The 10,968-nt window shown below is 34.0% G+C and overlaps 1 protein-coding gene across 2 annotated transcripts in view; it reads left to right on the top strand.

The window, feature by feature from the left end:
• LOC133202592 (protein mono-ADP-ribosyltransferase PARP14-like) overlaps positions 1-8,446 on the top strand; it is a 35,032-nt gene extending 26,586 nt beyond the window's left edge. For both annotated transcript variants that reach the window (XM_061338431.1, XM_061338430.1), the window contains 6 exons: positions 409-630; positions 771-979; positions 3,863-4,277; positions 4,667-4,809; positions 6,231-6,408; positions 8,139-8,446. In XM_061338431.1, the coding sequence (XP_061194415.1) occupies positions 409-630; positions 771-979; positions 3,863-4,277; positions 4,667-4,809; positions 6,231-6,408; positions 8,139-8,425 (1,454 nt within the window). In that variant the 3' untranslated portion in view covers positions 8,426-8,446. The remainder of the gene's footprint in view (positions 1-408; positions 631-770; positions 980-3,862; positions 4,278-4,666; positions 4,810-6,230; positions 6,409-8,138) is intronic.
• The last annotated feature ends 2,522 nt before the right edge of the window (positions 8,447-10,968 follow it).

Genomic DNA, 10,968 nt, shown 5'->3' with positions numbered 1-10,968 from the left:
TTTAATTATCATCTTGAATAAGAATAAGACCATTATACATGTAAGTCATATAATATACAAGCATCCTCAGTTAATACAAACTCAAATTTGTTCAAATTGTGGTCCCTGGGAGAAGGGTTGGGCCACAACCCTTCTCCTGGGTTCGATTCTGAAGACATTTAAACAAAGGTTGTGACTGTTCCTTTACCAAGTGCCCAGCACTAGAAGTCAGTCAGGGGTCTTAAAACCAAGGTCTTGTATTACAGTAGATAATGTTCCCATACTTTTATGGCCATGCATAGGTCAAATGTGTGGTACTTCACCTAATGCAGGTGATGTCTGCATATGAATGTAAAATTTTTTCCAATGGGATATGAACCAACATACAATAAACCAATTTTATCATTGTTATAAAATTATATTTTGTAGGCCAGGGGTATCAGCAGCAAACAATAGAAGAATTTGCAGAGGAAGTCTTTGGGGGCTTGAACAAAATTTGTACAGATGTGAAGAATCTATCAGAGGTTCATATTATTATCTATGAACAGCAAATGACCCAAAAATTCATCATAGCCATGCAGAATTGTTTTGAGTCAAAAGGAGCCACACCAAAAGGATGGATGGAAAAATTTAAGAATTATGCAGGCCTTGGTAGGGCTCTTTATTGGTTTGAAATAATTAATCCAATACAGAATAATGGCATTTATATTTTTAGGAGAGTGTTCATTTTATAAGATAAGCATATAAAAATAGGACAGTTCTAAGCATAATTTGATTTCCTAATTGACAAGGTGGAGGTGGAAAGCCAGATGGCGGTAGACACTGGAGACCAGTGTTTGGTGACAAACCTGATGATCAATCATCAATTGTAATTGTGATCTTTGCTGATGATGAGAAAAACATTGATGCAGCAGTCAAGAAACTTGAGAACCTACTGGATGAGGATTTCAACACTAAAGAATTCAATGACCCCATCATCTGTCAAATTTCTAAAGCACAGGTTTTTATTGTTAATGGTTGTCTCTTCTAACTTATCTCTTATCCTTTCTCTACCTTCTGAACTACACTACTTCAATAGATACTGAACTTTGCAGAAATGAATCAGATATGAAAAGTGGCTGTTTTTAGCTCACCTGAGCCATAGGCTCAAATGAGCTTTACTGGTTGAAGCTTGTTCGCCATGCATCTGTTAATTTTTTGCTCAACTGGAGACCAGAGACCAGAAGAGCTTGTGCATTGGTAAGATCTTTATTGCCTGTCTGTCTGTCTAAAACTGTCTGTCTGTAAACAATTTTTGAAAATGCTAATCCTCCTACAGTTTTGGTTTAATGTCAAGAAGACTTAGTACACAAGTACACTTTACCAAGATATACAATTCTCTTTGTCAGTTTTTGATTTTGACAGTGTTGTCAGTGTTACTAAAAATAGAAATTTCTTTGATACAAATATTCTTTCAAAATGTTTCTTTTCCTACAGATTTGGTTCAATTTCAATAAGACTTGGTGCACAAATAGACTATACTATGGTGCATAATTCTGTATACTAGTTTTTGATTTCAACAAACAAAGCCATGTTTACTTAACATAGAAATTTCTGTGAAATTCTTTCAAAATGCTGCTACTCATAGAGTTTTGGTCAAATTTCAATAAGAATTGTTACAAAAGTAGACTTTACCAAGATACATGTACATAATTCTTCATATCAGTTTTTGATTTTGACAAACAAAATTGCCATGGTTTTGAAAAATAGAAATTTCTTTGAAATTCTTTCAGAATTCTACTCCTCCTACAGTTCTGGTCTCTGATTAGACTTTTATACAAGTAGACTATACAAAGATGCACCTTTCTTTATTATAAGTACACACCAGTAGAGCTACAGTCTTGTCAGAGACTGCTGGTTTATATTTTTGACTCAATGCCAACGTGATTTGGGTGAGTGTTGTGGCTCATGAGAAATAGGAACAGTAAAATTTACAAGCTTATGTTTTAGTAGTATATATGTTTATGTCTGTCAAATCTAATTTTCTTATTTACAGGTTGTTTTTTTTTAAATTTTGGTGGGATTCATATTTTTTTGCCTCTTCTTGTTTACAATTTTACACATTTTCTAAATTCTATTATATGTATTTTTTTTCCCGGAAATTGCATGATGTTAAATTGATATACTGAGGTGCTTCTTGATCCCCCTCCTCCCCCCCCCCACACAAACACACATGCATCTTTGGTATATCAATAACTAACTATGTCATTAATTTTTACTTTTAAGTTGGGGGAGCTTATGTAATACCTTCGGTGTCAGTGTCCCAGGTTAAAGTTTTTGGTGCAGTTTTCTTTTCAAGTACTTCTATGCTCTGTATTAATCAGAAATGCATGGAAGATGCTTATACATGTACATTTTGTATGTTTCTTTGTACCAGTCAAAGTTTCAGATGCTGCAATTTCAGCTAAAGAATGACCAGTTTAATGTTTTTGGTGCAGGTTTAAGTTTTTGGAGCAGTTTAAGTTTTTGGAGCAGGTCTCATTTCCAAGTAACTATAAGTCCTATGTTGACCAAACCTGCATAGATGATACATCTAAGGATGCACACTACAAGGCTTGCTTCAGATGCTGGGTTTGACCTACATTTTCTGGATGAATGACCAGATTAAAGTTTTTGGAGCAGGTTCATTTTAAAGTTACTATTCACCCTACCTGGACCAAACTTGCATGGATGATACATCAAAGGATGCACACTATCAGGCTTGCTTCGGATGCTGAATTTGACCTACATTTTTCAGATAAGCAAACAGGTTAAAATTTTTTGAGCAGGTTCTTTCTAAAGTGATTATAAGCCCTCTGCTAACCAACTTTGCACTGAAGATACATCTAAGGATGCACACTACTAGATTTGCTTCAAATACTGGATCTCTCCTACATATTCCAGGAGTGAATAGGTTAAAATTTTTAGCAAGTCTGTGACCAAGAAATTATAAGGCCTATCTTAACCAAACTTGAATGGGTGATACATCAAGGGATGCACACCACCAGTATTGCTTCAGATTCTGGATATGACCTACATTTTCCAGATGAGTGACCAGGTTGAAGTTTTTAGGGCAGATCCATTAGGCCATTCCAAGTTTTTTCTTTGTTTAGGGTCCACGCTAAATTCAAAAACCTATCTTTTTATCCAGAAAAAACACACAAACCAAAAGGAAAAACAGAGCATTTTGAGCGCAATTCTAGAATTTATCATCAACATCATTTGAGAATTCTCTTCGTATTGCAACTAGTACATAAAACTACTAGTTTATTGAAACAAAAATATTTTGGTACACCACTTAAAAAAAGAGAGATACCGAACCCAAAAGAGCAAATTGCATTTCAAATATTTGTAATTTTATATTTTAATTTGTGTTTGTTTTCAATTTCATAACCTCAAATTCCTCCGCAGACGCTAAACATAGAGAAAAATTGGAATGAGCCAAGCTTACATGAATGAAGCATCAAAGGATGAACACTCACTAACTTGCTTTAGATGCTGAATTTGACTTAATTTTCTGGATGAGTGAACTAGTTTAAAGTTTTTAGATAAGTCCATTCCCAAATAACTGCAAGCCCTGTCAGACCAAAATTGCATAAATGCTGTATCTAGGAATGCACACTACTAGATTATGTTTAGTTTGGGACTTTGCCTTACTTAAAGACATTGAGGTGAGCTCTGTAATCTCTGATAACCTAATATGATTATTATGCGAGTTGAAAAATTCAACAAATATGTGATATTTGTTGTCGAAGAAATGCATCAAACAATATGTATTTCCATACCTTCATTTTCTGCTAAATAACCTATATAACTTCTTGAAAAGTACATGGAAAATTAAAAATTTTGTAATTCAATTTTTTAGGTGAATTCTTTGCAAAATTTGGAGAGCAGATTTGATGTAGATGTTCAAGTTGATCAAGTTAAAGGAATTGTTACGGTTCATGGAACCAAAGATGCCTTGATGGAAGCAACTGATTATGTTCACAATTTACTTCGAGATGCTGATCGCAATAAACAGGCAGTTATGGAGGCTGAACTGGTCTCGGACATTGTGCAATGGTACTTTGTTGACAATGGTGATGGCAAGAATGAGTTGTGTGATTACCCAAAGAACATAAACTTACTAGTGGAGAAAGCTTACCGCAACAAACAGCCAGATGTAAAGTTTACAGATCAAGCAGGGACGGAGTATACGATCAACTTCAACAACATGGAGGAATTCCCGAGTGATGATCCTAAAGATGTCACAACGGTGACTAGGAGAGACAAAATCAAAGGTATAAAGTAAATTGCTTTGATATATAAATGAGTTACATTCCAAGAAGTGGAGAAGGAGAAAATTGTACAGTAGGGCAGTGAACATCACTCTTAATAAGGGTAGTTCATTTGATTCAGGGAGGGGTGGGAGGGGGGATAAATAATCTTAATTGGCTTGAAAATATTGTAAATACAGGTAAATATTCTGACCTTGACCGATGTACATGCACCTACCTACTGTAAATGCATTTTCTTCAACGGGGTCATAGTTCTATGGAATCACAATTTCTCTTCAGTCTTATGTGGATTTCTTACCTAGCCACCTTATGCATTAAATGTATTTGAAGTACACTTCCACATAATCTTTGTTTATTAGAATAAAACATGTATATGATCACATCTCTGACAGATTCAACATTTGAGCCTCCACCAGAGTGGACAGCTATGAAGGAAGAAAACCTTGTGGTTGTCCAAGTTAAATCTGGAACCCCAGAATATTCTAGTGTTATTGACAGATTCCATGGACAAGTAGGCAAACGAAATATTGTTAAGGTAAGGATAAAGCAATTTGGACTGCACTTACAACATGCACTGGATAAATAAGATGATGTTGAATAGATGAGAGGAAAAAAATCTTCCCAGAGAACAACAAGCATAAGATTGGAATGTTTCTTTCCTCCAAACTATTCATTTACAATCAATTTATTATTTTTCTGTAAACCTTCATTTAACCTCAATATTAAATTCAAGAATTTCTCAATTTTTCAAGAACAGCATAGCAAAGCCATGATTCGTCACATTTAAATGGAAGCATTCTCAGGTTTTGTTCTTCTAAGTTTTTATGTGTCATTTTAATTCAAAAACATCCCTATGAAGTATATATTCAAGTTAGTTAAAATCACCCCCCCCCAACCACTTTTATATTCAAACTTTTCAAAAATGAACTGATTTTTGTTTCCTAGCCCAGAGTGCTCAGGTGAGTGATGTGGCCCCTGGGCCTCTTGTTTAAAAAATAGATTTTTTCCGAAAGTTGCAGAAATATGTCCAAATCATCAGGAAGTCTTTAAATTACCAGGCATATTTTAAGAATTTTAATGAGTCAGATTTTGATTTTGCAACATCCTTTCAGCTTCTCTATATACTTATTAGTTCTACTCTGAGTACGGAAGATATGTTAATGGAGCCGTATCTGACAATTTCACTCTAGAGGAAACCTTTGTGAAAGACATAGATGTAGATTTAAAAAAAAATATTACAGTAACTACCATGGTTGATTTGAAGCAAAACAATGTTAACACTGTTTACTAGGGACAGCCTTTCCCTATGGATGTAATGGCAATGTCGATAGTGTTGGAAATCTTTCCAGTCCACAGTGTAACAATGTAAATGTGATGGGACTTTTTAACCATACACATGCAGAGACGTAAGCGTAGTCATGGACATCGGTCTTACAATAAACCTTTAATACACAATGTCTCTTTTGATTCATTACTACCTTACGTAAATGAACAGTTAGGTCTACATCATATTCGCACCAAACTTTATCCTGTCCCTTTGAAACTTTTACATAGTCTTCTTGAAAAGGTCAAGGAAAGTTCATTTTTTGATTCCTCGACATCAGAATATAGGCTCGGATCTGTGAATATGGATATTGCAATATTGAAAATATTGATCTATTGAAAATCCAAGGGATTGGGGGCGGGAGTTTGGGGACTATACAACAGTACTTTTAAATTGCAATTTTCTTAGAAGTACAAAAACTGGAATAATTTACTTGCCAACAGGAATAAATGCTGTGTATTTATTCAGGTCGTCCAATGATGATGTCTACATTTTTAAGCCTTATTAAACTTTTTAAGTATTAATATGGATTGTATAATACATTTTTGTTGAAATATCTACATGACTGTATACATGTAGGCATAAAGTATATAGTAATTTTTATTTATTATGATAGTTTAATTTATTTATAGTTGGAGAGAATTCAGAACAAGATGCTATACCAGCAGTATGTTGCCAAAAAGAAGTTGTTGGATACCCAGAATTCCTCCAGCACACAGAATGAGAGAGAACTCTGGCATGGAACTGCTCCTGATGCAGTTAATAGTATCAACTCTCTTGGCTTTAACAGAAGCTACTGTGGAAGAAATGGTAAAACTGCAGCTGAATACAGTTTTTGTATTGGTGTACACTATTTAAAAAAATTAAAGCTTTGAAACAGATTTTAAATCTTTAATATGATTAAAAATGTATCATATGTTCTTTCATGCCCCTCTTCCCCTGCTTTAATTTTGCCAAAAATTGGGCATATTGATTTGAGTCTGTCCATCCATCTGTTTCTCATTCTGCCTGTAATATTTCAGTTTCCAGATGATATCTCTAAAAGTCATTTTGCTTCTGCAGTGAATTTTATGTCATAACTCACTATGACTTCAAAGGCCAGGATAAGAAATTCATGTAATGCATAAAATGTTTTTCAGCCGATAACTTAGTTTTCTGGAGCATTTGCAATGAAAGTTGAGGTGATGACTACCTCTAACTTAAGAAAAACCTTATTATACCCCCGCTCGGAAGGAGAGGGGGGTATACTGTTTTACCCTTGTGTGTCTGTCTGTCTGTCTGTGTGTCTGTCTGTCTGTAACAAATTTTTCGTCACAGTTTTCTCAGAAACTACTCATCACAGTTGCTTTAAATTTTAGCACACACTTTGTTGAGGCATGCCATATGGTGGGATTCATTTTTGTATGCATCCAATGTCAACTTCCTGTTTATCCATGTGTCTGTCCATACCTTACATAACAAATTTTTATCACAGTTTTCTCAGCAACTACTGACGGCAGATGCTTGAAATTTTAGCACATTCTTTGTTTAGGCATGCCATATGGTGGGATTCAATTTTATATGAATCTGATGTCAACTTCCTGTTTATCCGTGCGTTTGTCCCTTCCATACATAACAAATTTTGGTCACATTTTTCTCAGCAATTACTGATTGCAGATGCTTGAAATTTTAGCACACTTTTTGCTTAGGCATGTCATATGGTGGGATTCATTTTTGTATGAATTCGATGTCAACTTCCTATTTATCCGTGTGTCTGTCTGTACGATACATAACAAATTTTGGTCACAGTTTTCTGAGCAACTACTGATTGCAGATGCTTGAAGTTTTAGCACACTCTTTGCCTAGGCATGCCATATATTGGGATTAATTTTGTAGGAATCCGATGTCAACTTCCTGTTTATCCGTGCATCTGTCTGTACCATTCAGAACAAATTTTGGTCGCAGTTTTCTGAGCAACTACTGATTGCAGATGCTTGAAATTTTAGCACACTCTTTGTTTAGGCCAGCAATATAATGAGATTCATTTTTGTAAGAATCTGATGTCAACTTCTTTTTCATCCTTGTGTCTGTCTATAACTGAACTTGTGTACATTCACATTAGAATGTATATTCACATCAAAGCGGGGGTATTACTAGTGAGCATTGGCTCACAGACTTCTTGTTGATTTTGAGGTTAAAGGTCAAAGGTCTGGGTAACATTTATGTATTGTTTATGTATTGTTACAAATTGATCTAGATAATGTCTAAAATAAACTTTTACCCTTCACCATAAATTTCCTGAAACTGTAGCTTGTTTTTGCACAATTGGTATCTAATAAATTGAATACTGGAAAAGAATTCTTGCTTACGCTGTATCCCACTAAATATTTTACCTTTTATATAATCAAAATTGTTTAGGAGAATTGATGGCTATACCAAAATTATATTTTGGTGCACTTAGTGGAAGATTATTTCATGGAATTATTAGTCCAATGATTACACCTATGATGTTGGTACAGATATTAAACTATATTACATTGCTTTCTTATTTTAATCCACAGCTACAGCTTATGGAGAGGGAGTTTACTTTGCGGTCAATGCCGGCTACTCAGCTTCTAATACTTACTCTAAACCAGATCCCAGTGGTCACAAGAGAATGTACCTGTGTAAAGTGCTGACAGGGGAATACACTGGTGGAAGAGGGGGAATGAGGGTGCCTCCAACCAAAGCTGGCCAGCAGTCCCATATCCTGTACGATTCTGTTGTGGATAATGTCAACAATCCTTCAATGTTCATCATCTTTAATGACACTCAAGGCTATCCTTGTTACCTTATTACTTTTACATAAATTACCCAAAGTCTATGCTGAGGATAGGAGAGGGAGGAAGCATGCACTTTAAAAAAAAAAAAGACATTCAAGATATAGGGTGATATCTAAATGGTAATTAATAAATGCAAGAATAATGTCCATATTTTCTTTGCACATGTAATGTGATAATAAATATTTACATTAGTTCTATTGGGCCTAGATTAATAATTACGGTGGCTTCAAAGATGTCTCTATAAATATATATATACCAAAACCTCATAATTACAATGTTGCTTATAATCTTGATTTATTTTTTATTGAAAAATAATTGTCAATGAGGTATTTAAAGTAAAGAAAATAATTCAATTTGTATCATCTTTCTCAATCACATTTCAAACTGTTTGAAGTGCCAATAATTTAATTTTGGTTGTAAAGCAGTATTTGATTGGATAAAAAAATTATTCTATATGGTATAAATTGGGCTGCCTATGTCACAAAGACTTGCTTCAAAAACGTATCGATCTGCCTGACGTTACATTCAAATTTTGTACAATTTGAATTCATTTTAAAGGCAGTAATCTTTTTTTCATACACTAAATGAATGAAAATTAAATTATAAGGAATGAAATTAATAGCTACCCAATTTATATGGTATAAAGTGGGTTGGAACAGTTTACGCTTTTTTATAAACCACTTTGCGGTTTATAAAGTGTAAAATGCCCCAACCCATTTTTTACCTTACAAATTAGGTTGTTATTAAATTCATTCCTTAAAATTAAATGAATGAAAAGTGATAGAAAAAATTGAAAGATAGCCAAGAATCAGTCAGAAAAATTGAAATCAGGAGTGGGATTGAACAATCATATTTGATGATGTCGTTAAAATGTTCTTTACTGTATATTAAGCAGTCAAACTGTTGACATGAATATAAAAAAAAACAATGAGCTTCTACTAAATTTGAAAAACATGAAATCCCTATCACTAATAACCATTCCAAAATTATGTCCAAGGTTAAAGTTTTTTTCTCAAAAGTAGGCTAAACTCCAAGGTCAAGGGCAAAGAGTCAAAATTGTTGGTACACAAGGAATGGTCTTATCATAAGGAATACACCCGTGAAATATGAAAGCCCTAGCATTTACTGTTCAAAAGTTATGGCTAAGGTTAATTTTTTTTAAAAGTAGGTCATACTCCAAGGTCAAAAGGTTGAAAATATTTGTACCCATGAAAAAGGTCTTATCATAAGGTATATACATGTGAAGTATGAAAGCCCAAGCTCCAACAGTTCAAAAGTTTGGCCAAAGTTAAAGTTTTGCAAATGTAGGTCAAACTGCAAGGTCAAAGTCAAGAGGTTAAATATGTTGGTACTTAAAGAAAGGTTTTATAACAAGGAATACATCTGTAAAATATGAAAGCCATAGCTCCAATCAATCAAAAGTTATGGGCAAGGATAGTTTTTAGCTCTACTGGTCAGAGACCAGAAGAGCTTATGCGATAGTAAGTTGTCCGTCGTCCGTCCGTCTGTCTGTAAACAATTATTCAAATGCTTCTCCTCCTACAGTTTTGGTCTGATTTCAGTATAACTTGGCACCCAAGTAGATTACACTAAGATACATAATTCTATTTATCGGTTTTTGATTTCAATGAACGGTGTTACCATGGTTACTAAAAATAGAAATTTCTGTGAAATACATTCAAAATGCTACTCCTCCTACAGTTTTGGTCTGATTTCAATATGATTTGGCACACAAGTAGACTACACTAAAATACATAATTCTATGTATCGGTTTTTGATTTCCATGAACGGTGTTGCCATGGTTACTAAAAATAGAAATTTCTGTGAAATACATTCAAAATGCTACTCCTCCTACATGGTCTGATTTCAGTATAACTTGCACAAAAGTAGTCTACACTAAGATACATAATTCTGTATATCGGTCTTTGATTTCGGTGAACGGTGTTTCCATGGTTTCTAAAAATAGAAATTTCTGTAAAATACATTCAAAATGCTACTCCTCCTACAGTTTGGCCTTATTTCAATATAACTTGGCACACAAGTATATTACACTGAAATACATAATTCTATATATCAATTTTTTTTGATTCTGATGAAGTGTTGCCATGGTTACAAAAAAATTGAATTTTTTTGATATATTTTCAAAATATTAATTTGCCTACAGTTTGGTCTGATTTTAATATAACATGGCATGCAAGTAGACTACACTGAGATACATAATTGTCTTAATTGTTTTTTTTTTTTATTTTGATGAATAATGTTGCCATGGTATCTAAAATCGAAATTTCTCTAAATTCTTTTATTAGGCTACTCCTTCTACAGTTTTAGTCTGATTGCAATTCATCTTGCAACAAAAAGCGAGTAAAACAAGGATTACTATTTATTTATTGCTTTTGCAAAGTTTCAAGTCCAAGTGCTACTTTTCTCTTCCTTAATTGTTTAAAGTACAAACCAGTAGAGCTACAGTCTCGACAGAGACTTCTGGTTTTTTCTAACAAAAAGACAACTAGCTAGACATAGACAGACGGACTGACAGTCGGATGGACAGACTCAACATAACAAGAACAAA

This window comes from Saccostrea echinata, unplaced genomic scaffold (genome assembly GCF_033153115.1).
Source record: "Saccostrea echinata isolate AGI-Se365-2 ecotype Australia unplaced genomic scaffold, CSIRO_AGI_Sech_v1 ptg000047l, whole genome shotgun sequence".
In the NCBI taxonomy this organism is placed as follows: Eukaryota; Metazoa; Mollusca; class Bivalvia; order Ostreida; family Ostreidae; genus Saccostrea; species Saccostrea echinata.
This window is presented reverse-complemented; position numbering and strand designations above follow the sequence as displayed.